The sequence below is a fragment of the Hippopotamus amphibius genome, chromosome 2 (genome assembly GCF_030028045.1).
Source record: "Hippopotamus amphibius kiboko isolate mHipAmp2 chromosome 2, mHipAmp2.hap2, whole genome shotgun sequence".
Lineage (NCBI taxonomy): Eukaryota > Metazoa > Chordata > Mammalia > Artiodactyla > Hippopotamidae > Hippopotamus > Hippopotamus amphibius.
Window position 1 is genome coordinate 149,418,583 of NC_080187.1, and position 25,373 is coordinate 149,443,955.

Here is a 25,373-nt window from a genome sequence, read left to right on the forward strand (position 1 = left end):
AGATAATCTCCCAGACTCCAAGAGCAGCTTCTACGAATTGTTCAATTACAAAGTTGGCCTGGGCTATTCAGTGTTCAGAGCAAAGTCATTTTTATTGTAATGAAATTTTAAAAGGCAGTTACATTAGTTACACATATACACAACTGACTTAATAACTGTTAGTCATAGAGAACATTCAAGAAATACAAATGATGATTTATCCACAGCACAGTTCACATTCATAATAAGAAAGGTTAAACGAGAAACGATCAAGTGCTTAAATGGTCCACTGAAGCTCATCTGTGAACTCTCTCATCTTGGAAGGAAAAAGAGATTGTTACCGGAAGCAAGCTGCCCTTTTCCCGTGAGACCTCCCTTTTCCTGCCTCCACACTCATTGCCCCATAGGCTCTGGCTCCAAGACCCAGGCACACCTGCATGTGACCATGTGCCTGCATTGTGGTCTGATGCCTCTTCAAGTTGCCCCAGACCCCAGGCAGCCGAGGAAAAGGAGAACAGCCAGGTCCCTTCATACACAAGATAAGGGTCTGGTGGCGGGGACAGGGTTGGAACGGACAAGTTGGGCTGTTCCGGCAAGTCAGGACACAGCGACCTCATGACTGAACCCATGCTTTCTGGTAACACAAGGAGCATTTCCATCCTGACTTGTCACTGGCTAGAGCTGTTAGGTGACTGGCTTGGCCTTGCCTATGTGGCAGGTCATAACCGTTCGGGAGCAGGTGGGCCCAGTGGGTAGAAGGTCACTGCTCATCTGCTGGCCAAGGTGCTGATGTGGCCGGAAGGGAACACACTCATTTCCCTGGGGCCTGACTCATCTCTTGGCCAAGCCTGGCCGCAGCACTGATAGTGTCCACGGTGGCTAGTCTGCGGAACACAGTCTCTTCATCGTTGGCACAGGAGATTCAGGCTCTCTGATGTCAGTCCCATCAACTATCAGAATCTTACTCATTGTAACAGCTATTCAGGAAACAATGGAAGGGCTGAATTTGATAAACTGAGAAATAGAGAAGAATGTGGCTTTTTGTGATGCTCTACGCTCCCTGAAACCGAAACTAAAGACAAAGCTAGTGGAGAGGGACATAGAGGCAGGGTGCTCTAGAACCTCTGGAGCCCCTGTTGCAGTCTCTAACCAAGGCCAGGCTGAGCCTCACCAATGGCTCAGGCAGCCACCGCACGGCCCTTTCGGGTGGAAAGGCTTCTGGTTGCTCAGCCTAAGGAAAGCCAGCCGGAGGCCGAGTGGATGTGAGATGAGGTGTGACCGAGGCAGTGAGTCCTAGAGCCAAAGTCCTAGGTGCCGCTCCCCTTCCCAAGCCAGCTTTGCCTCCATCTCCAGGAGGAGAGGAATTGGGGCTGAGGCCACGCCAACACAGGGTCCGTGGGCACCTGGCCTCCTGGCTGGGCGGGACCGGCAAGGGAGGTTCTTCTGCAAACTGGGATAATTAGACCCTCTAGGGCTCTAATTCTCACTCCAGTTTGTCTTAAAATTCCTTGGGGAGAGACTCCCTGGGATGTGGGATCCTCTCAGTCCTCTCTGTTTTCTTAGTGGCCACGTGGTGGCTTCTAAGAATCACAGCCACAGAGTAGAGCGGGGAGTAGAGAAAACAGAGAACCCGAGTCGCCTGTCAGACTGCAGTCGGAGCCCGCGCCGGGGCTCCTGGGACGAAGCTGGAAGGGGGAGGTTGGGCCTGTGTAGTCAGGATGCTTCCCTGTTATGTCTGGCTGTCAGTCGCCCATGAATCCTCAACTTCTAGGACCAAGAATTGAGTGGTCCTCACCCTAGACACTGTGTAAGCGGGTAAAGTGGATGACAGGTCCCTGGGGGCAGGGCTGTCCTGCTCTGTCCTTTTGCATGCCCTTGGTGCCCAGCGCAGCACGGGTGGGCAGCAGGCTCCCAGTCAGCGTGCGGACCAGCGTGTGCACCTCAGAAACCCCCCAAGTGCCCTCCAAAACCAGAAGGAAAGACAAACATACCCCACCCCCCTGCCCGAAAAACAAATTTCCAAACTCAGAGACTAAAAGCCACAAAAAGTCTGTTTTCATTTCACTGGGAAACCATTCTTTGATCCAAAAGCTACTTTTAATGTCTTTTTGGGAAATAAGTCCACTGCCTAGGGCAAGCTCAAGGCTGCCAGGGGCAGAGGTGTCCCAAAGGGCAGGGCACCCCTGGGGAAGCCCCTTCTGGGTCTGGTACTCACGGCGTGAGTGGAGTTTCAACCACTTGCCATTTTCCCAGAAGCCAAAAGTCTCCTAAGTGTAAAAGGACATCATGTGCATCTAAATCCCAAATCCAGTCACCACTATGTACAAAAGGATTCAAAACCACTCTAGAAACTGTAAAGTCAGTGTTAATTTAGAGCCTAGGAACTGGGATCACACAAAGCTGGCTACCGGCCACTCTCCTGAACAATGCTGGACTTTTATAGCTGGAGCTCCCCAAGCAGGACTGGGCACACACCCCCTCTGGATGCCAGCCAGGGCTGGGGTTTAATGCAGAGCTTTCAGAGGATGAGAGCAAACATTCTCCCCGGGCTCCTTCCCGCAGGCCGGGCTCACTCCCCACTCAGGCAGCCTAGAAGCAAGCCCACCATGCCTGGCCCCTCCGAGTCCCAGGAGGAGGAGTATAAAAGGGTTGTTTCCGAGCCAGGTGCCTGACAGGTCGGCTTTCCCTGTGGATGGGCTCCTCCACCTGCCCCGAGACAGCCACGCACAGGAAGCGTTTCTCCCCTGTGGGAGTCGGTGAGCTCACAGGATGCTGGCACAGGACAGGAGGGTGACCATCAGGAAAAGAAGAGGACACGAGAGTTTCTTTCCTTAGTGTCAAGGGCGTGGGAGGGGGCAAAGGTAAGTAAAAACGGGGGCAGAGGGGATAGATTCTTAAACTCCTCTCCTTAAATCTGAGGGAAACACAGCAAGCCAGGGGCCAGGGGCTCAGAGGTCAGGCAAGCAGAAGCTTCTAGAAGTCAGCTCTTACTCTGTCTTGAGACCACCTGAGGAATTCAAGGCCCTGGCGAGTGTGTGGCAGAATTAGAACTGGAACCAGAACGGGAGTCCAAGGCTTCTGCCTCAGAGGCCCGCACTCAGGACCCCCTGCATCCCCCTAGACGCCACTGTTCCCAGCTGGCTGAAGAAAGAAGGCTCAAGCAGCCTGGAGGGGAATGTCTCAGAGTTCCCACCTTCACACCCAGGGTTCACCCCTCAGCCGTCTCCAGAGGTTGGTCCCGGGAAAGCACAGAAGGATGGGAGGCCTGGGCGCCCAGCCCTCCCCCTCACACCTCCACAGCAGGGCCAGGGTCTCTGTGAACTCAAGGGGTGCCTCCTGCAGCCATCGGGCAGGGACAAGAATGAGAAACTCTGGGGGAACCAGGGGGGGCTGCTCTTCAGACCCAGTGAGGAAAGGGTGGGCGCTCTTGTGGACTCTGAACCTGCACCTGGGGGGCTCGGACCAAAGAACTGACCCATCAAAGTGAGTAGCTCCTGGCCAGGACTCCTGGTGATGCTGTGAAGTGTCCATTTGCTCAGCTCAGCCTGTCCACCCGGTGCCCAGGCCCTGAGCCTGGCTTCCTCCAGCCTGGGTGTCCTGCTCAGCTTGGAAGGGGCTGCACATCTGGGCTGTCACTCTCGCCACACACCTTGGATTCTACACCCTCACTCTGGCTGCACACAACAGACATGGGGCACAACACATCCATCAGAACAAGGATTCACATCACACTGCACCACGTACACACGTCTCACGGCACGACGGATGCCCAGACAGACGTGGCTGAGCCAGGGAACAGAGGAGCCGGCGTCTACCTCAGTATCCCCGGGTGCCTCATGTCCAGCTCTGAGAACAAAGGCTGTGCATCCCGCTCGCCTCCTTCCCCAACACCCCTGAGCCCCACCTGGACACAGAAGTTAAAGGCCAGAAGAAACCAGACTCCAGCTTCCCGGGGAAGCCTGGGGGTGCTGACTGGGCTCTCTGGACTGTAACTGAAATTGTTATAGATGAAAATTGTCTACTATGAGATTACTCACACCCAGCTCTTAAGAACCCAATGGGCTTGGCTCCCAAGCACACACAGGTGAGGTACGATAAGCAGAACCAGCCCCCGATGTCTACCGGGCTCCTGGTCGGTGGCCAAGCAGCCACGGCTGCGGGTGAGAAGCTGAGCAACACTGTGGCGGCGAGGGGAACGCGGGGGGTGAGATGTCTTCTGCTGGGGGGGCCCTGTGGCCGGTCAAGCAGGGCGGGGGGGGGCCCCGTTCACGTGGGCGTCGATGTCACAGCATGGGGGGCACTGCACGGCGGAAGCCTCGCTCTGCCCGCAGCTACTCAGAAAACGGCGGGAACATGCCCAGGTCGGCAAAGTCTTCGATGTTATAGTTGCCGGTCCCCTGGGTTGGATCTCCTGGCATGGGCAGCATGTCCTGCAGGAGAGGAGAGAAGAGAGCGCAGGGGAGTGGGCTCATCCTCCCGGGCACCGGCGCGTCCCAGGAGCCCAGGCCGCCGGCCACCCTCACGGCCACCTCTCCAACGGGGCGGCCCAGGAACACGCCCCAGACACCTGAAGGATGCTCTGAGGGGGTCCTCAAATGTCTGAGACCCTGGGACGCTGTCCTCTCCTGGGAGCTGTTATCCGAGCAGGTAAACACAACTTCAGGACACAAGCTTTGCCTGTTTAAAGCTGAGTCAGGACACAGGGTGGACATGAGCCCCACTGGTTGGGAGAACCCAGCCTGGCACCAAGCAAGGTCCACACAACTGATGATCAGAACGCAACAGCACTGCAATGCGGGGAGGGGCAGAAGGAGGGCTGTGTGCGTGGAGAGCTGAGTGGCCTGTCCTCACTGTGTATGTAGAGGGCAAGGCCAAATCCCTGCACGGTTAGACTTCACCTTTAACAAGTCCTTTAAGTTCTCTGGGCCTCAGACTACCATCCAGAAAATGGGAGGTGGCCAAGCAGCCACCTTTATGGCAAATTTCCCAAAGTGTGTGTCGAATTCTTGGCCTATGAGATACCCTGGGAGGAAAAAACCCTGTAGACAAATGAGTTTGGGAAATACTTTGCCTACCTCCTAAAAATCTTCAGTCCTCACTGGTATAACAAAGGCTCTGATAAGTCCTGCAGTCAAGAAACTGAATAACTCTGTATAATCACGTTTCACAAACTTACTTGACCAAGAGTTCTTTTTAGCATCGTAACCATGAAGAGCAACTGTGAGGCATAATGATGGGCCAGGGCTAAGCCTTACGGATGGAGGAAGCGGGGGTAATCGTTATAGGTCACGGGAGGTCAGGCAAGGCCCTGCGTGAGGCAGCTCTCTGCACATGTAAAAGGATTCTGCCCCTTTGGGGACCTGGAGTGACATCTGTCTGTGAAGACGCTGCCTGACCCGGTGGGGAAGGTGCTTGCGGTGAGGGTGAGGTGAGCAGAAAGCTCTCCCTTGAGGAGGGGGATTATAGTCTGCGGGTCTCAGAGCCCTCCCACTATGTGCTTCCTGCCGCATCCCTGCTCTGCGGGGCAGGCTCTGGAACATGACAGAAGGCACCTGGGGCTCCTGTTACGAGGTGCTTCTCCTTCCTGAAGACCTGGTGGGGTGGATAGGGCATCAGCAGGTTCCTGCCCCCAACTGGAGCCTCTCCCCAGTGAGGACTTTTCTGGCTGAAAAGTGGAGCTCTGAACACGCCAAGGGGGCCAGATCCTGTGCTGCAGGGCTGCCGACGGTGTCCACTGTCACTGCACACTTAGGTCAGGGCTGCCCAGGCGCTAGGGATGCACCAGGAGTGGCTCAAACAATGCAGCACGGCAAGGCGCCCAGGCAGCCTCAACCAGCAATGCCTGCCCGTAACTCCTAAGAGGAGCCGAGCCTCCCACACCTGGAGCCCCTCCAGGCAGGGCTACAACCTTCCCCGGGAGGGACCAGCACTCACAATCTCTAGCAGCAGTCCCGCTGCGGCAGGGAGGCGGAGACCGAGGGGGGAAAGGAAGCAGAGAGGAGGCGCGGGTACCCACGAGAAGGCGGCGCTCGCTGATTTACCTGGAACACTTCAGTCTGACCGGGCTGCTGGTGGGAGTGCGGCTCACCGCTCTGCTGTCCGTGGTGCTGGCTTTGCCACTGCGACCAGACTTCCGAGGGCCGCCCTTGGAACTGCCCGCTACCTTGTCCACTTTCAGCTGAAAGATCCGACGTACAGGACAGTTCCTTTAAAAGCCATCCCGTGGCCCCGGGAGACCTAAGAACCACTGCAGCCCAGAGGGCCCCACATTCCTGGAAGGCGCGTCCCATCCAGAGCGGGCTGACTGTGTGTGCTGTGCCCCCTCTCTCCCGCTGGCTGATAGGTAAGATGGTTTTGCACCCGAGAGCTGGACGGGTGAAGCAGAAGTGGGAGCTCTCTGCCACACAGTGCATGGGCTGGGCGGAGAGGGCGGTCCTCCCCGAGTGCACCTGCCAGGGGACCAGGGCCCCTAAGCCTTAGAGCCCTCAGCCCTGCGTGACCACCATTGGAGGCTTGCTTCCGTGGGGCCTGTCTGGGGCTGAGAGAAGCCCTCTCCTTGACAGGCACAAGAAGGGAGAGGCGGTCCCTGCCACTCTGGATGCCCTCGGCTCACAGGCTGCTCCCTGCCAGAGGCAGAGCCTCACTCAGCAAACCCTGACCTCTGCCAGCCTCACTGCCTTTCGGGTAACTTGGCTGAAGCCACTCATGGGGTTCCATGAGGTCTTTCCACGGGGGTCGACAGCCATGGCCCTTTCTGCCCGTCTCTTTAGCTGAGGATTCCTTAGCATCACTGGTTTGGGAGGAAAGGAATTTGGGGGCAGCTTAGACAAGAAGATAGGTCTCTCTGTGGGAATCAGCAAATTAGTAATTTGTAAATGAGAGCAACCTAACTTCTGTCCATATGTTACCAAAAGCACCCGATGGAAAAAAGAAACTAAAAAATGAGCAGAATTTTGTCTAAAACATTTTAAAGATTCAACCCAAGGGGGTTACTTTGTCCTAAGGTGTATAAAAAAACCGCGGGAACTTTTTTCTTGTTCCTACGCATTCAATAGCATTTTGGAGGCAATGGGCTCACTGTCAAGCTGTGGGTGGCAGGACAGGCCCCATCTTGGCCCCACTTGTTCTTCCAGCAGTCCTACTGACCACGGTGACCCCCCCTCGCCACCTGATGAATGGGCACTGGGTTAATCTGGGGGCAGGCTGGACAGTGTTCGGGGGAAGAATCAATCCTTCTCTCTCTCTCTCTCTCTCTCTCTCTCACGTCACCTACTGCCTGAGATATAAAGGGATGCCTCACCTTGAATGCCTCACCACTGGTGCCTTTCAAGCTCTGTATGATCACTGTTGGTAAAGGGGCCTAGAAAATCAGGGAAGGACACAATTCCCTATTTCAGCACGAGGGATTTAAGTCTACTGCGCATGTAGGATTCTGTTGTTAAAAAAAAAAATGCATCTGGCTTTGCTGAAATGCCTTTTCCTAACACTCTTTCGTGAGACTCCCTGGGCCAGGAGGAACTCTTTCATAGAATCACGTCCCCTGGCCCGATCTGGGAATGGGACGATCTAGAACAGGCCTCGTGTGGCAAGATTAAATGCGCAGCAGCCCCAGCTGGAGCAGCGAGGGAAGCCCTGCTGGACAGACACGCGCCCCATCCTGGAGGCCCAGGAGGCTGAGCCTGAGCTGGGCCACCTGTGCTTGGAGGGAGGCCGGACGGACACAGCCACCTCTGCTGCAGGCAAGGCTGGGCAAAGCATGAGGACTGCCCTCACCTATTCAGAGATGGCTGCCTCTCAGCAGTCCTCTGGCTTCCTCCGGGACCGTGCCACAGTGACTCCCTGCTGCAGTCATGCCAACCGTGAATTAACTCTCTCCACCCTTCCTTCCTACATGGCCTGAAGTGTGTCCCCCAAATTATATGTGGAAAGTCCAACCGTCAGTATCTCAGACTGTGACTGTATTCGAAGGAGGGACATTTAAAGAGGCAATTAAGGGACTCCCCTGGTGGTCCAGTGCTTAAGAATCTGCCTTCCAACGCAGGGAATGTGGGTTTGTTCCCTGGTTGGGGAACGAAGATCACATGCCACGGGGCAACTAAGCCCACGAACTCCAGAGCCTGCGCACCACAACTAGAGAGCCTGCATGCTGCAACTACTGGGTCCATGTGCCGCAACTAGAGAGAAGCCCATGCACCACAGCAAAGAGCCTGTGCACTGCAAAGAAAGATTCCACGTGCCACAACTAAGATCCCACGTGCCACAACTAAGAGCCAACACAGCCAAGTAAATAAATAAATATTAAAAATAAAAAAGAGGCAATGAAGGTGAAACGAGCTCATATGGGTAGACCCTAATCCAATATGACCAGTGTTCTCATAAGAAGAAGAAATCTGGACACAGGCACACACAGAGGGAAGACCATGTGAAGACCCAGGGAGAAGGCGGCCATCTGAAAGCCAAAGAGAGAGGCCTCAGAAGAAACCAGCCCCGCTGCCTTGACCTCAGACTTCCAGCCTCCAGAACGGTGAGAAAATAAGTTCCTGTTGTTTAAGTCACCCAGCCTGCGGTATTTTGTTAAGGCTGTCCTAGCAGACAAATACACGCCCCCCCCAAGCTCCACGTCTACCTCTCCTTCCCTTCGCTGTCCATACACGCGGCATCTTCTCAGCTTTCCCTCCCTCCTCTGCCCGCTGCAATCCCTCTACAGCCAAGTCCGTATATCCAAGCCTGACCCAAGAGAAATTCAAATTCAGTTCTCACTGCTGAGCTCTCGTGGGTATCCACACTCATGACCACCATCTTCTTGAAACTGTTTGCTTGACTTCTTGGACCACATCTGATTCTGGTCCCACCACCTCCTACACGGCTCCTTGTCAGGTGCCCCCTGGTTCTTCCGTATGTCTCTTCCCTTTAACATGGGCTGGCAGCAGAGGCCTGAGTTAGGTCTTCCCTTTGATCACCAGACAAGGTGGGGGCAACCTCTTCTACCCCCAGGAACTAACCAATCCATTGACTCATTGGGCAGATATTTCCTGAGCTCCTACTCTGACCCAGTACCCGGGCTCCGTGCGGGTATTGGGCATACACTGGGAAACAAGACAATTCCTATCTCGAGGTGCTTACAGCGTGCTCGGGAGAGAGGAGTGAGCAGCTGTGTCCCTCCAGTTGTGAGCTGCTGCAAGAGGGCTGAGCAGAGCTGGATTAGAGTCTTAGGAGGGATACCTAACCTAGTTATGGCACGTAGAAAATGCTTTGCAGGGACTTCACCTGAGACCAGAAGAGGACTAGTTAGTAGTTAAGCAGGTGTAAGGCTTGGAGGTGGACTTAAAAAGCATTCCAGACACAAGGATCAGCCTGCACAAAAGCTGGCAGTGAAGAGGGTCTGTTCCACCCGGGGACCCACAGGAGGCTCCGGATGCCAAAGGGCCCAGAGAAGTGTGACCCACCTGCAGGGCAGACCAGGGGTCAGGTCCCACACCCCATGCCGTGAGGGTGATGGATTTTGAAGCAGCAGAGAACTGCTGAAGGTTCTTAAGCTGAGGTGTGTCACGCACAGACCTGCACGACCGGGAAGGTCACTCTGTCAGCGGATGGGGGGACACGGTGAGGGGGTGAGAGCCCAGTTAGGAAGAGGCTGCAGGGGTAATCCTTGCAGGAGACAACAGTGGCACCAGACGCGAGGTGGAGAGAAGTGGACGGACTGGAGATATTCTGGAGGAAGGGGTGCCCGGGCTTGTGGATGGATGTTTGGCTGTGCTGAGGGGCGTGACAGGAGGACCTGGGGGTGGCAGACTCACATCTCACATCTCTGGTGGTGTTTACAGCCCAGCTTCTCTCCTAAGCTTCGGGTCCATCTACCACCTTAGGAGACGTATCTAAACAACATGACAGACCCCTTGGGCCCCTCAGGCCTAAAACAATCATCCCATCTCCTTGGATAGCCCAGACGGGAAAATCACGCGTGGACACTCTTTGCTCTCACCCACCCCTCATGTCCAGTCGCTCAATGGGTTCTGCTGCGTCTCCGCTCCCCTAAGGCCCCCTCCACCTAGTCTCCTTCCCTCCAGCCAGTCTTCTTCCCTCCATCCATTCCCACAGCTGCCACCAGTGCTCCGAGCCATGCCTGCACCAATCTCTCCCAAATCTGCACAGCTACAAGGGTTATCTTCCTAAAAGACCATCCACTGCTTATAAACTAACACAGTCCCCTCCTCCACCAAGGGAGTTCCTGGGTGGTTCAGTGGTTAGGACTTGGCACTTTCACTGCCGTGGCCCTGGGTTCAATCCCTGGGAAAGTTCCCGAAAGCCACATGGCTTGGCCAAAACAAAACAAAAACACAGTCCCCCACCATCCATATTCCTCAGAGTGGGCACACTTGAGCCTTCGTCGTCTGGTTCCTATTTTTCAAACCCCACCTCCCCCTCCTTTTCTCTGTGCCCCCAGCCCCTCTCACCCTCGTCACACGCCAGTGTGGACTCCCCCACACCTGCTGCACACAACTCCGTCTCTGTGCTGTTGCGCCCAGGTTCCCTCCGCTGTGGGCATCCCTCCCCTGCTCTGTGCTTGCAGGATCCTACCCCTGCTCAAAGTCCGCTCGAACGGGACCCTGCACAGCTGATGCCCTCAGTCATCCCCTCTTCCCCGCTCCCCAGCGGCACTTGCAGTGTCTCTCGGGATGGTGTCCATCACGCTATGTTGACTCATCCCCAGATCACGAGTAACTTAACGCCAGGGATCTTATCTACATCTGTCCCAGGCCTTACTGAGTGTAGTGCCTGGAATAAAGGAGGCTTCAATACGTATCTGCCGAAGGCAAGAATAAAAGAGGGGATAAAGGGAGGGAAAGAGGGGAGAAGAAGGAAGACACATGAACATTCTACACACTTATGCTTCTTTTCCCATTTGAGGCTTCCTGGCCATCACTGACTTATAATGAAACAAACACACCAGTCTTCCTCAGTGACAGCCAGAGACAGGGTAGGCTGGAGGAATGTAAAGGTGAGAGGAAGATTAGCCCTGTATTTGTATCGGGTGGGAATTCTATTAATTGCAGAGATAAGATTTCAGAATAAAAATTCTTAAACTTTAGGGAAGGGACGGGCTCTTCTTAAATGTGTCCAATAGGAAAAAAAATCGGTTAACTGGATTGTTTTAGAAACAGCATCAACTAGTTAAGGGAGGAGGGAAAGACTTAGTATTTTGGGAGCACTGACTACGTGTTAGGCATTGTGCTGGGTACTTTCTAGACGTTTATTTCATTTCATTTCTTCTCACTCTAAGAGATGGGTTTCCTGTTCTTCAGATGAAGAAACTGGGGCTCAAAGATATCAAGAAATTTGCCCAACTCGTTTAGCTTATAAATGCCAGAGCCAGGGTTTGAACCTAGATCTTTCTGACACTGAAGCCCACGCGCACTCATGGGATAAATACGGTTTTCATACTCAACGCTGACTATGTACTTGACCTGAGCAGTGTGCCGGGGCCACAATGGCCCAATCCATTGAGAAAGACAGCTGAGTAATTAGGCAATTGGAACTGTTAAGAGCGTTTATAAGGGAACCACGGGCAGTGCAACCACAAAGGAGCAAGACCTAACTCAATCTGCATCTTCCTGGAGGAAGTTACATCCAAACATGACCTGCAGGATAAGTTCACCAGTCATGTGGCGGGAGAGTTCAAGGGGAAAGCCCTCTGTTCAGCCTTTGCTACTGAAATTCTTCCTGAGCTGCATTAGTGACCTCTCTGATTAAATTATGAGTAATAATTACAACATGACCTCTCCCGGATGACAGAGCCATGTGGGGTTTTAGCCTAAACCTGACTGACCTGCACTGCAGACAGACGGTGAACAGGGCATGGTCATGGCCTGCCCCCAAGATGTACCCACAAGCCTCTTTCTGGAAAAAGCCCCAGTGGTCACCAACATCCTTGTGTTGCCCTATTGTTTCAAAAGCCACGTGCATGGCTGCAGACCATGAGCTGGGTTCTAGCCGTGCTGTGTTTCTTGTGTTCTGTGGGCTTCCTGAGCAAGGCCTAGGCTGCTACCGTCCTAGCCGGATGCCTGGGCCACCCGCCAGCCCAGGGGTCCAAGTAGAATGTATTATTAGGCTATCATCTGGCCAACCAGGTGGGCTTTCAGACCAAAAGTCAGAATCTAGAGGAGCTTGTAGATTTCTAGGTTGTCGAGGGAAGGGGATGACAACTTCCTTAGGAAAAAAAAAATTACTGGCTCAATGGTATCATTTCACTTTTGCTAACTCACGTTTTCAGCGAGATTCATCTGATTTGGAAATTGCCCTAAGATCAAGGTTCACTTGAAGTCCTGCTCAGAGGTCCTAAGTGGTGGGGTTTCGCTCAGTGGTTCTCAAGCAGGGGTGACTGTGTCCTCCCCCTCCACCCTGGAGGGACATCTGGCAACATCCAGAGACACTTCTCACAAATAGAGGAGCACTAGTAAGGAGAAGGCAGGGATGCTGCCAAACACCCTCCATGAACAAAGAATCACGTGGGGCTGAGGGTCCACAGCGCTGCGGCTGAGCAAGCCTGCTGGACGAAGCCCACAGCGGGCATCAGAGGGGCCGCTTGTGCTCTCACAAGTGCCTTCCAGTTGGAGGCCTCCCTGCGGTTCTTGGCCAAGAGCTGCACCTCACAACAAGGATCACACGTTTCGCACGATTTCTGGTTAAGATCTTGTCTTTTCATCACTAACTAGTAAGGGTGGGAAGGTCTATAATTCCCTCAGATTTGCCTGTAAGAGGGGCTTCCCCGGTGACACAGTGGTTAAGAATCTGTCTGCCAATGCAGGGGACACAGTTCGAGCGCTGGTCTGGGAAGATCCCACGTGCCACAGAGCAACTAAGCCTGTGCCCCACAACTACTGAGCCTTCGCTCTAGAGCCTGTGAGCCACAACTACTGAGCCTGCGTGCTGCAACTACAGAAGGCCACGCACCCAGAGCCCATGCTTTGAAACAAGAGAAACTGCCGCAATAAGAAGCCCACACGTCGCAACGAAGAGTAGCCTCCACTCTCTGCAACTAGAGAAAGCCCACGCACAGCAACGAAGAGAGCAATGAAGACCCAATGCAGCCAAAAACAAATAAGAAATTAATAAAATAAATCTTAAAAAAATTTTTTTGCCTGTAAAAATGCCCAGGGCTGAGTTTGGGGGGCAGGAGCTGAGAAGTAAGAGGGACTGGGTGTCTGCAAACATTTCGGATTATTGAAATTCCCTCTCTCAACCGTGCTTATCCTACCCTGCTTCCCCATCTCTAATTATTTGTCCTATTTCTCCCTGAAAGAATCTTCAGACATTTCTGGAATGACATATTCTTTCAATCTTCCTCTCCAAAGGAAATCTGCTAGGCCAGGTGGGGCAACCTGGGATGGACATGGCTCTTTCCAGGAAGGGCAAGTATGTTACGGATGTGTTTCTTAAGCTTTGTAAAAAAAAGATGCTCACCCTCAGTGGTCAGTGTTTCCTGTTGTGACTTGATTTGGTCTGTACTGACCTGCTGTGACTTGTGTTATGTGGGAATGAGGTGCTTTAGCTACCTCTTCCTAAACTGAGAAGCATATGAGGAACAAACTAGAAGCAATGGACAGGCTCCTGCTTCCTAAGTCATCACATCGGGAAGCGTGGTGATAAGACAATACTGTAATGTAGCGCCAGCCCTGAAAGGGCATATATGCAGCCCTCAGAGCAAGTCAGAGAATGAAAGCCTGGCCTGCCACAGCACCTTTGAACCACTTTCATCGAGCAACTTCTCTGCCCGGCTCCCTGCATTTCTCCTAGAAACATGGTAAAATCAACAAGCAGATGCCTGAGGGTAGTTGAAACAGAGAACTAACCAATTAAGGGATCTGCATCATATAAATCTTTGCCAGTTATCAATTTAATGCCTCCGACCTCTAAATCGACCCTTCTTTGTGCTGCTTTGTGAAATGGGAACTAGACCCTGCAAACATTCCTCCTTTGCCAGCTGGTGCAGTGTTAGGCTTTGTGAACAGAGGGCGCTGGAGAGACGGGCCAGATACAGCAGAGGAAGTGGCTTGTCTTCTGGTTCAGGTGGCTTTTGTGCCTGGCATCTGTCTACCAGAGGCGTGCAGGAGGCCCTGTGGCACTCCCTCTTCAGAAAGCATCTCTATCACCCAGAGGGCTGCAAGCCAGCTCCACCCTGCCAGCACTCTCCGTCAAACCTCGGCCACCAGGTGGGTGGGTCCACTGGCTCTGGTCCACCTGCACCCTCTAGTGAGTTGCTCTGCCAGCTGCCAGGCTGCTTCTGCAGACCCACGGCAGCCCACAGCCTCTGCCAAGTTTGTCTACCCCCAGTAGGTGTGTGTCTTGTGGTGGACACACCGTCAACAAGGTAAGGCTTGATGAGGTGTGGTCTTCTCCAGGCTGCCATGCTTGTAACCCTCAGGCCCACCCAACAGGCCCTGAGGCACAGCTGTCTCACCCACGCCACTGGGGAGGTCCTGGGAAGCCGCTCAGTTCTGCACGTACCAGGCCAGGGTATGTCCATTGCAAATGTAAACACCGCCAGTGTTTTAATGGTTTCATGTTTATTTAATAATTAATGAAACTGACCTTTCACAGAGACTGCTCCGTTCCCTCCTCACTCACCATTCCCATCTACACTCTTCCCCGCACCCCTTCCCTCCGTGCTCTGCAGCAGCCGTCCTTGTTCCTAATGCACCCCTCAGACCCCCTCCCTAATCACACCCCCTTCTCTTCTCTGACCATCACCAAAGCTTGACCCCTCCCCTCCACCAGGATTCCTTGGCCTCGAAGCCCTGTGGAGCGGGAGCTGCTTGTTTTACCCACACGCCACAGATCCCATGGTCCGCACACTCTCCAGGCCACCTCCAAACCATGGTTTTCCACCCTGCTGTGAACGCTGACCCCTCTGCCTGGGCCTCCCTGGCCTGCGCCGTGAGCTGACCTCTGGGAGCCTTGCATCACAGATGATTCTGAAGCCCACCCCGCTGAAGGTCCTCCTCCCCACCCCCAGCCTGAGCCCACCTCCTCCTCCCTCCTCCTCAGCTTCCTGTCCCCACTTCATCACCGGCTCACCTCACCTCGAACTGGCTTCCAAAGACACAGCAACTGTGCTCTATTCCACGCAAACTGCTTATGTGAGGTTAACAAGCGAGGTTTTGATGGTAAGGCCCCAAGAGACGTCTCAGACCTTATTTTCTCTATTTTAGAGTCTCTTCCATGCACTCATTGAAAGGGTTCCAGCCCTTTTCTCCTTAATATAAATCAGGACGCATCCAATTCCTGCGTAATTCTGACACCCTGAATGGTGGATTAGAGAGAATGGCCAGGATAGGGTAGTGATGGGAGCACAGACTCAGAGGGCACTGCCTCGCTCCACACACATGACGCTACCACTGACCAGCCATGAGGCCTTGGGTAAGTTATCTGACCTCGCTGTGCCTCAGTTTACTTATCTGTACAATGGGAATAAGTGTAGTTTCTCCCTCTTAGGGCTACCATGAGCTTTAAATGAATTCAAATCTGTAAAGTGCTGAGCACACAGCAGGCATCTGGTAAGAGTTAGCTACTGCCATCACTGCTCTCATCTGAGTGTGAGGAAGCTGGACGGCAGCTGTAACAATGGCTGCTGAGCCTAGAGCCCCGTTTGTGTGATCCTGTTCTTGGTCATCAAGTTGCGTGGTGGCCTCAGCCCCAGGCTTTGTCCTTGCTGTGTTCCATCTCCATGTGCACTTCAGGGCCTGGCATTTGCTAAGTGGAGACCAGACAGATGCACAGCGCTGAAGGCCCTAGTTGTTGGGGCAGGAGGTGGCTTACCATCCTTTCTTACTAGGGCTGCACTGAGATGCTTCTAGGCCTTACCAGGGGGAGTGCCAGGTCTCCTCTGAGCCTCTCCTGACCCTCCTGCCTTCAGCAGACCTTGGCCGCTGCCCCTCCAGCACTGGCCGCCTGTCCCCCTGTACCCGTCAGTCTCCCCTGCCCCCGTGTCTGCACCGTGATCTTCTCTGGTCCGAACCGAGGTCTCCTCCCCTCTGTTGCCAGGGCTCAGCACAGGGCCCAGCACCAGGTGGGCCTGGTGAGTAGGTCTGTGCCAGGTGGGCCCTGTGCTTCCAGGAAGGACTAGGTGCCTTCATGCCAAGTGTGCCAAGCCCAGCCTTCAAGACTGTGGTGAGGGGTTGGGAGTGGGGTTGGGGGGAGGCCTCTCCACATGCAGGCGAGGGAGCCGGATGCAGAGCCTGCAGGGAGGTGGGAGTGCTCCTGGGAACCAGGGACTTCTAACCTCAGGGTGGGTCTACGTGGAGTGCCGGGGCTGACTTGAAAGCAACTGCCTCAGGGCTTCTCCGTCCTGAAATAGCGCGCTGTGCTTCTAAACTCACGGAATAATCTCTGGCACGCATATTTAAAGGCTGCACGGGAGAACCTGCTACAAGTAAGTGGGATTCATGCTGAGGGGACAGCTGAATCCAAGCCGGAGCGACAGATGAGTCGGAAACGCTGGGCCCCGAGACCCTGGGGCCGAGAGGGCCAGAAGTGCTGCTTTTAGTGGTGGGGACACAGAAGGGGTGTGAGCAGCTGACAACCCCAGCGGTGGGCTGGGGACAAGGCGCGGCACTTTCCTAAGGCTGACACAGCTTAAAGGGAAGCTTGCAACTCAGATGGGAATTCAGATGGTTGGTCTCTGCTCAGCCCCGAGCACACGGTTGGCTGTCTCCGGGGACAGCGCTGCAGGAAGACGGGCACCAGCGCAGGCTCCTCGCTGGCCCCACAGTCCCCTCTGAGCCCCTGCTATGTGACGTGGAACCCTGACTCTAGTAGGTGTTGCTGGGGGAACGGGGGAGTGGGTCCATCAAATGCCTGCAGGGTGAGCAGTGAGCCGTGGCAAGGGCTCCTGGGAAGCGCACCAGAGGGAGCGCTTACTTAACCCTTTATGGCCTGAGGGTGTGTAAACAAAGCTGGGCAAGATGCTCTTACATGGGATAGGATCCCTCTTTTAATATTAAAAAGAGAGAGAACTTAACAATGTTTATTATTTTCACAATTTATTGACACAATGGGTCATTCCTATAATCTATACTCCTCTAGTGTTTTGAAACAGGACTATAGGATTTTTGACTTGGGTGACCTAAAAGTCCTTGCCAAGGGCCATAAAGGGTTAAAATATCAATATCATTCAAATGACATCACATGCATGGGAGTAGAGTCCCAGAGCCTTGAAAATGACAAAGTCAATTCACAAAGCCAAGGTCTAGGCAGCCAGTCTCTTAGGGACACCACTGGCCTCCTGATAGCCACAGAGAAGAGGCGCTTGGAAATCTCCAGACCTGGTACCAGGATTCTGGGAGCTTGGGCCTCAGACTCCCAAACTCAGAACGTTCAGAAAGCATCTCTGCTGGCTCTCCCAGGCATTCTTCCCCTCCTTCCCCACCTACCGAACCCTGGAGTCCTGTTGGCAAGACTGGAGTAGGCGTTCCCGCTGGGCGAGGAGGTGGCTGGGCTGGAGAGAGGGCTGTAGGAGGAGGGGTCTGCCGGGTAGGTGTGGCTCGTTCCAATCCCAAAGGGAGAAGACTGAGTCTTGCTGGACTGAGAGGGGATTGGCTACAATCAGGACGAAGCAAAGAGATGGCGCGCATCACCAGCAGGTCCCCCCGCCCCTTGGCCCGGGCTGGGCACCCACAGTGGCAGTCCTGCCCTGGGCCGACAGCAGCTCCAAAGGCCCTCCTGGCCCGCTGGGCACAAGGTCTGCGGTGAGGCCTTGTCTGTGCCACCCAAGAACCACAGGACTTGGGCCCTGGACCTTTGAGGCAGGTCTGGTTGAAATCCCCCCCCACCCCCCAGCAGGGCTACAATGACCTAGGTCCTCTGTCTTCTGCTGACAGGACCTTGGCAAGGACTCCCTCAGCCTAACAGACAGCCCTTCTCACAGTGACTACGGGGAGCCGGGCGTGTCCCAGGGTTGAGGTTCTCATGCACTCCTGGGCCAAGGAAACAGAGGTCCAGAGTGGTGAGGGGCTCGCTCCTGATGGAGGGTCTCTGTGCACCGCCCCGCCTCAAGTTCCCCAGGACTTCCCCGAGACTGCTGGGAGAAGAGGCTGCTGAAAGCAGATTCGGTACCATTGCTGGAGACCCAGTTCTCAAAGTACCCTTAGGGTGGCCGGTGCTCCTGGGAGCACGGCTGTGGTCAGGATGGTCAGCTGCAGAGCACTGCCCCTTCTCGGAGCTAGGATGCAAAGAAAGCACAGCCCAGGTGCCCTGCACCCTCCGGGCACCTGGGGGCAATGCCCTCCCTGACGCCCATACCTGTCCGGGAAAGGGTGGTCGACTCCCTGTCCACGCCACCTGACTCTGGTTTAGCTGCCGGGAGATTTGGGACATGTTCTGGCTCGTTGAGGAGGAGGACTGGATGTCATTCACACCAGGCACGTGCACCACTGAAGAGCTGAAAGAGAAGAAAATACACTTGTCCTGGGGAGACACCCCAGCTCCACGCGCCCTGTCCGGGGCCACCTCTCCCTGAGCGCACAGCTCTCTCCCTCCAGGGCAACGCATCACTGGACCGAGGCCCTCGGGGGAGCCCCCAGCCTTCCTCCGCTCCCCCAGGGCTCCCTCGACCCACCACTGCTACCTCTGTTCTCCACGGGGTCTCCCACACTCTCCTCTACACAGCCCCAATCCCACCCCTATGTGTCTTTTGCTTTCAACAGATGATTCCCAGGAAGAGAGCAGCTTCTTGGAATAAAAATCAGTCCTGGTGTTAACTTGCTCTCTGTGCTCTGGTTAATTTGTTCCTTTGGGGTATCTATAAAGCTTCAGGATTCAGGAAATAGGCCACAGGCTTTCAGAAAAAATCGCCTGTCAGTGGAAGCCTGCTGGGTGGGGCCTGGTCCTGCGCTCGACATCCCCCCCCCGCCCCCGCTCCCCCGCTGCCCCCAGCATACTGCGGTCTACCCCTTTTGTCCCTTCAGTTAACCTTCAATTGAACCCAACAAGTCCTTAGTAGACACCCGCTGTGTGTGTCACCTGTGCTCTCTGCCTGCCTTCCTGCAGGCTCAGCCCCTGACCTCTGTCTCTGCCCCTAGGCCTGCACTGGCTGCGCTGCTAGGTGTCTTCTGTGAGATTTTTCCCAGTTCCTCCAATTACACAACAAGCTCATTAAAGATGAGGAGATGGGGGAAGACTTGCATTTCATTTCAGGCTCTTCCTCCTGCTTCCCCAGGGCCAGCTCTAAGCAGGCAGAGTGCTGGATGCCCATGAGTGAGTCAAGTGGCAGGAAGGGGCTCATCACGGAAGGCCTGGGTGGAGGTGGGCTTTCAGCCGGGTTTTAAAGAAAGGCAGGTAAAGAAGACTGGGTACCATTTCACTAATTGTATCACAATACATTTTCCACGCTATCCAGTCCCTTTTACAATAGTGAGAACTCAAGGATGTCAAGTCATTGCTGCATGAACCACGATCAAGGGGAACTTCACGCCCATCCTCCTGAGATGACTGCCTCACTCAACACAGGGCCCCTTTCCCAGTCTCCCTCCTGCTGAATGTGCGACCTCGGAGGGCCTTTTCTGATCACTCTTCTCTGGGGGGTGGCTTGGGGGCTGGGTTCTCCTCCACCCCTCAGCCCTCACAGCACTGACTGAGGACAGCTGGCAGTAGCCTTGTGGGCCCTAGGGAAGGTGCCCTGGCTAACGTACCCACAGGGCCCGCGGGATCACGGCAGCCCCGGGCTGGGGACATACTTAGGGACATGCAGCCACAGCTGTGCCGCTGTGCTGGGGGCTCAGGGTCATTCATCCCACACCCCTTCCCACCCAAACCAGCTCAGACCCTGCACATTTACAGGAAACTGCCCATCCCACAGGCATAAAGCTTCCTGCATTCTTTAGTTAATCAACCCATTCATTCTATAGACCAGTATCTAGTGAATGCCTCTCCAGTGCCAGGCTCCACACTGGGGCTGGCGTTCCCCCTTGACTCCTTCCTTACCCAGCCGTCTGGACACCAGCCTGCCTTTCCTTCTCCATAACCGCCCTCCACCCCGCCCCGCTCTTCCCTCTGTGATGACAGGCCACGCAGGTGCAGCATCTCTGGCTGGACCATCTGTCCTAAGCACCTGCCTGCAGCCTCGCTCCTCCACGCTGCTCCCTGCACTCCTGCCACCCTGAACGTCCTCCAGGACCGTGTTTCCTCAAGTCCCTCTTCTCCCACAAGTCATCAGTGATGGAGTTCAAACGCCTGAGCATGGTATTTAAGGCCCCCGTGACCTCATTGTGTTTCTCCCCGACTCGAGGCCTCTCCACCTCTCCTGCCTCCTAGGCTCCACTCAGCACACCCTGATGCCCGGGCACCCACCCCGCCAGCAGGTGGCCACCTGATTCTTGCTTCCAGGCCTCCCCACGCACGCCACGCTGCCTCCTGCCGTCCCTCCTCACCTCTGGCCTCTGCTCTGTCCCTGCTGCCTCGGTCCAGATGGCAGGGGGGTGGGGTGGGGTGTCAGCAAGTGCTATGAGGACTCGATGCACCCAGGCCCGGGCGGGGGCTGGCACAGAGCCTGCCACGCAGCTACACGCGGTCACCGTGTGCTCAGTGCACAAGTGACACAGCAGCCGGGGAGAAGTCTGGAGCCTCGGCCACTGCCCAGCAGAGCAGGGTGACCGGCAGCGATGGCGGCTCAGGAGCCGCTCACTGGGGGCTGCCATCTTGTTCTCCTGTCCCCAGACCACAGAGTCGCTGCCTGTGGCCGGGGTTCCCCAGAGACTCAGAACAGCCTGCAACCCAGCAAGGCCCAGCTGCAGGGCTGGTCAGAGCCACTCTGAGATTTCAGAGGCCGCTATTCCAGGGCACAGAGGCCGAGCTACCTGCTGCCTCCCCAAGAGGTCTGTCCGCAGATCAGTGTGGAAGCAGGCGCCTCGTCCCCTTAGCGAGCGCAGTCCTGGCCGGGACCTCTCCCTGGGGTGGCTAGTCCCACCTGCCCAGTCTTGGTCCCCACCTGCGTCTCATCTGGAAACGCAGCTCTGACCAAGTCAGCCAGAGGTTGGGCTGCGTGAGGAACCCCATCTTCCCAGGCATGGGTCTGAGATACTTCTCCTAGTGAATCTGGGGGCATCTGATGTTCACGTGGGTGCCCATACACCCTCCCTGAAGGCTGCCATTCTCCTCAGTCTGTGCTCCTGCCTCCTGGGCAGGCACTGGGGCCAGGCCTTGCCTCCGGTGGTATTGTCATGGTGGTGCTGTCACAGCTTCCTCAGTGACTTACAAGACCTACCTGATGCTAAGAACCAAGCCTTGGAAAGGCCAGACATCCTGCTTGCACCTCCCATGAGCGGCCCTTTAGGCCAAGACCCCAGGGATGATGGGCCGAGTCGTCCTCTTCCCCTTGGAGTTGGCCATGGCCTCTGGGAACCAGGGGCCACGGCACATCCTGCTGCCTTGCCAGGTGTGCCCAGCTCTGTCTCACCTGGGTCCTGGCCAGAGGCCACCTCACACCCTCCTCCCCGGCAGGCACCGCTACACAACACAGTTGTGGCACCAACAGTGGCACCATTCACATCCGAGACAGAGTAACTGACACCATGTATTTACGGTGACTCATCGAGGGCTTGCAGGGCGGAACCAGAACCACCCCACTCCTGAGCCTGGCCCGGGCATGCGGATGGGCCTGCAGTATTTGTTGCACACAGAGCCAAGCTCTGAGATCCAGGGGGCCTCTTCCTGCCCACTTCCCTGCCCCCGACCCCCGCTCCCGGTAGGTACCTGAAGGCCTTTCCCGAGTGTCCGGGGGGAAACGGGCTTCCTTGGGAGTAGATCTGTTGGCTTCCTGCTGCAGAAGCTGAGCTCATCATCTTTTTCTCCGCTGGGAAAAGCAGAGCAAGGGTCACATTTGAGGAGTTCCTGCCCTACAGACCCCAGGGCAGGGAGCCCCGAGCACAGGTGCAGGGCTGGTATGTACAGCAGGAGCGTACGGGCCCCGGGCAGCCCATCTGCGTGCAGCCTGCCCCTCCCTGGCCTCCGCAGGCTCATCTCTCGGGCCCTCCCTGCTCACGAGGGCCCATGCTGTTTCCTGAAGCCTCAGCTGGGTCACAGGCTGGAAGGCAGGCCCTTTTCCAGAGTCAGGAAGATAAAAAGAACTAAAGAGCGTTCTTCCTCAGACACTATGTTACGGAGCCCTTCTTACCTGGGGTGGGTATGATACCTCTCTTTTTTTTTTAAGATGTTTTGATGTGGACTTTTTTTTTTTTTTTAAGTCTTTATTGAATTTGTTACAATATTGCTTCTGTTTTAGGTGTTGGTTTCTTGGCTGTGAGGCATGTGGGATCTTCGCTCCCTGATCAGGATCGAATCAACCCCCTGCACTGGAAGGCAAAGTCCTAACCACTGGACCGCCAAGGAAATCCCAATATCTTTCATTTTATGCATGAGAAGGTGCAGAGCAATGGTTAAGAGGACAGACTCTAATGCCCAGCTCTGCCCTATTTATCTGGGGTGTGACCTTGGACATGTTATTTAACCTACTTCTGCCTCAGGTCCCCTGAGTGACAGACAGTGATAAAAACAGTACCTTCCTCATAGGGCTGTGGTGAGAATTCCATGAGTTAGCATAAGTTAAGTGCTTAGAACACTTATCAGAGCCAACAGCATCTGAATGCTTGCTATCACTCGCCAGTGTGACAACTGAGGCTCGGCTTGTCCAAGTCACGAGCCAGTGAAGGAGGACCCAGGGCTTCAGTCCTCCCACTGGCCCAGAACCCTGCCCATCCCTGCCGCCCTCATCCAGCAGGTGCTCCAACTAACCTGCAGCAGCCCCAACCTGTGTTCCTTGCCCTTCCACAGGGGTTTCTTTGAGAGGCCGAGCTCCTCATACACGTGAAAACACTCAGGCTCAGCCAAGATGCGTAATAAGGGATGCTTTTCTGCCACCACAGGATGGTAACGAGAAAACTCGGCTCAGCAGTCTCACCCACAGAGACAGGCAAGAAATGGGCTCAAATCCCAGCTGGGCTGTTAGATCTTTTTTTTAAAATTAATTAATTAATTTTATTGGCTGTGTTGGGTCTTTTTTGCTGTGTGCAGGCTTTCTTTAGTTGTGGTGAGCGGAGGCTACTCTTCATTGTGGTGCACGAGCTCCTCATTGCCGTGGCTTCTCTTGTTGCGGAGCACAGGCTCTAGGTGTGTGGGCTTCAGTAGTTGCAGCACATGGACTCAATAGTTGTGGCTCACGGGCTCTAAAGCGCAGGCTCAATAGTTGTGGTGCACGGGCTTATTTGCTCCGAGGCACGTGGGATCTTCCTGGAGTAGGGATTGAACCCATGTCCCCTGCATTGGCAGGCGGATTCTTAACCACTGCGCCACCTAGGAAGCCCCTGGGCTGTTAGATCTTACACGAGGAAGAGAGTGGTAGTTTGAGAAACAGGAGTGGAAACGGGCACCCTCTCACTCCCTCTGGTAATTGAGGGGCCCAGGGCTCCCTGAAGCACCCTCCCATCTATCTCCCTAGAATCTCAAAATCCCTATGCATCTTATTCCTATAATCCCTAACACCTCTGCTTGCATAAGATACTAGAATAAAGGATACAAAGGTGAGTTACATGGCAATTATTTTGTGCCTGGACAGACCCCACGTCTGCCCCTGTCTCTGGCCTGCTGGTGGGGAGGTGGGTGGGGCGGGGGGCATCCTCCACTGGGTGGGCGTGAGTAGTGATGGGACACTCAGGCTTATGGGCTTGGGGCCCAGAGAGTGGGCTTCAAGGACCATGCACCAAATCTCCCACATGTGTCAACAAACCTCCGTGATGTTTTGATAAACCAGAGGCACGGAGCAGTTTTCCTGGTTCATTTTGTTTTGCTGTGGTGAGGGGCACTCATTGGGAAATCCTTAGAGGATGGCAAGAGATCAGACTCTTGGGTGTGTATTTCTAACCCAACCATAAGGCCTTGGATCTTGGAGAGAAACAGATGAGGCTAAAAGTTGCACAACTAAGAAAGGCTTCTGGAATTCTGGACTTCTCTTGACTATAAACAAGCCATCTTCTCTCATGTATTTAAAGTTTTTGGGGGGTTGATTAAATAAGAAACATTTTTTCCTAAATGCCCTATGACATTTGTGGGATACAAAATTACATATATCTCTATATGATTTAATATACATACACATAAGATTATTCAGTCTTCTATATCTTTATCATTTTGAGCTACATGATTTCTTAGAGATGAAGAAAGGCATATTGAAATCTTCCACTACAATTTGGCTTTATCAGGATCTCTTGTGTCTCAAACTATTTTTGGATTTCACATTTTCTTTCTTTTTTAAAAAATTATTTTATTTATTTTATTTTTGGCTTCGTTGGGTCTTTGCTGCTGCACACGGGCTTTCTCCAGTTACGGCGAGCGGGGGCTACTTTTTGTTGTGGTGGGTGGGCTTCGCATTGCGGTGGCGTCTCTTCTAGAGCACGGGCTCTAGGTACGCAGGCTTCAGTAGTTGTGGCACATGGGCTCAACAGTTGTGGCTCGAGGGCTCTAGAGCACAGGTTAAGTAGTTGTGGCACATGGGCTTAGTTGCTCCACAGCATGTGGGATCCTCCCGGACCAGGGCTTGAACCCATGTCCCCTGCATTGGCAGATGGATTCTTAACCACTGAACCACCAGGGAAGCCAAGAATCTCACATTTTCAGTGTTCATGACATCTGTACCTTTATTTTCAGTTCCATCTTTTATCTATAAAACAAGCTTCGTTCTCTCCTTCCTTCCTTGGATAGCTGTATTTCATTTTGTTTTGGTTATATCATATTTTGCAGCATATTATTCAAGAATTATGAGTCAGGAGGCTTTGGACATCAACTTATTTCATTACTCGTGCTATTCATATTTTCTTGCTATCTCATTTTTTTTTCTCCTGAGTATTTTGCAAGTTTCTAAAAATTTCCTTATCTTTCCTTGCAAGTGGTTTGGAAGGGAGACCTCTTTCTTCCATCTTCTCCCCCCCATCCATTAGTGGTTATGTTTAAACGAGCTTGAAATTATATATATTTATAAATGTCAGATACACAATAGTACAGACTGATGAGAAATTTCTGTTTCTATCTCATCCAAAGCATGTATTTTCGCTGAATTGATCTGACTCTGTTGGTTTTTATTTATTTTTAAATATCTTTTGTATCTTCTAACAATTTTTATATTCATTCTAGGTGTCACTAGTTTCACATTTTCATTGCTACTTCTTTTCCAGCCTATCACTTCCATTCTTGTGTTCCACATTTTGATTCATTTCACAAACAAGTGCAATCTTCTGTAAGACTTTTTTCCAGGAAGTATAAGTAGATGATGCATATCGGAGAAGGTCTTTTTCTGTTGCTTTTTTCATTGAAGAAAGCTGCTTGGTTGGTGGAAAAAGTTTTGGATTACGTAT

General features: G+C 53.9%; 1 protein-coding gene across 4 annotated transcripts in view; it reads right to left on the reverse strand.

The window, feature by feature from the left end:
• Positions 1-84: 84 nt before the first annotated feature.
• The window catches only part of ARNT2 (aryl hydrocarbon receptor nuclear translocator 2), a 197,879-nt gene continuing 172,590 nt past the window's right edge, over positions 85-25,373 (reverse strand). For 2 of the 4 annotated variants that reach the window (XM_057724318.1, XM_057724321.1), the window contains 5 exons: positions 21,724-21,823; positions 18,277-18,415; positions 17,409-17,574; positions 6,021-6,157; positions 85-4,409 (listed from right to left, as the gene is read on the reverse strand). In XM_057724318.1, coding sequence (XP_057580301.1) covers positions 4,311-4,409; positions 6,021-6,157; positions 17,409-17,574; positions 18,277-18,415; positions 21,724-21,823 — 641 coding nt within the window. In that variant the 3' untranslated portion in view covers positions 85-4,310. The remainder of the gene's footprint in view (positions 4,410-6,020; positions 6,158-17,408; positions 17,575-18,276; positions 18,416-21,723; positions 21,824-25,373) is intronic. The other 2 variants (XM_057724319.1, XM_057724320.1) reach the window with 2 other exon arrangements.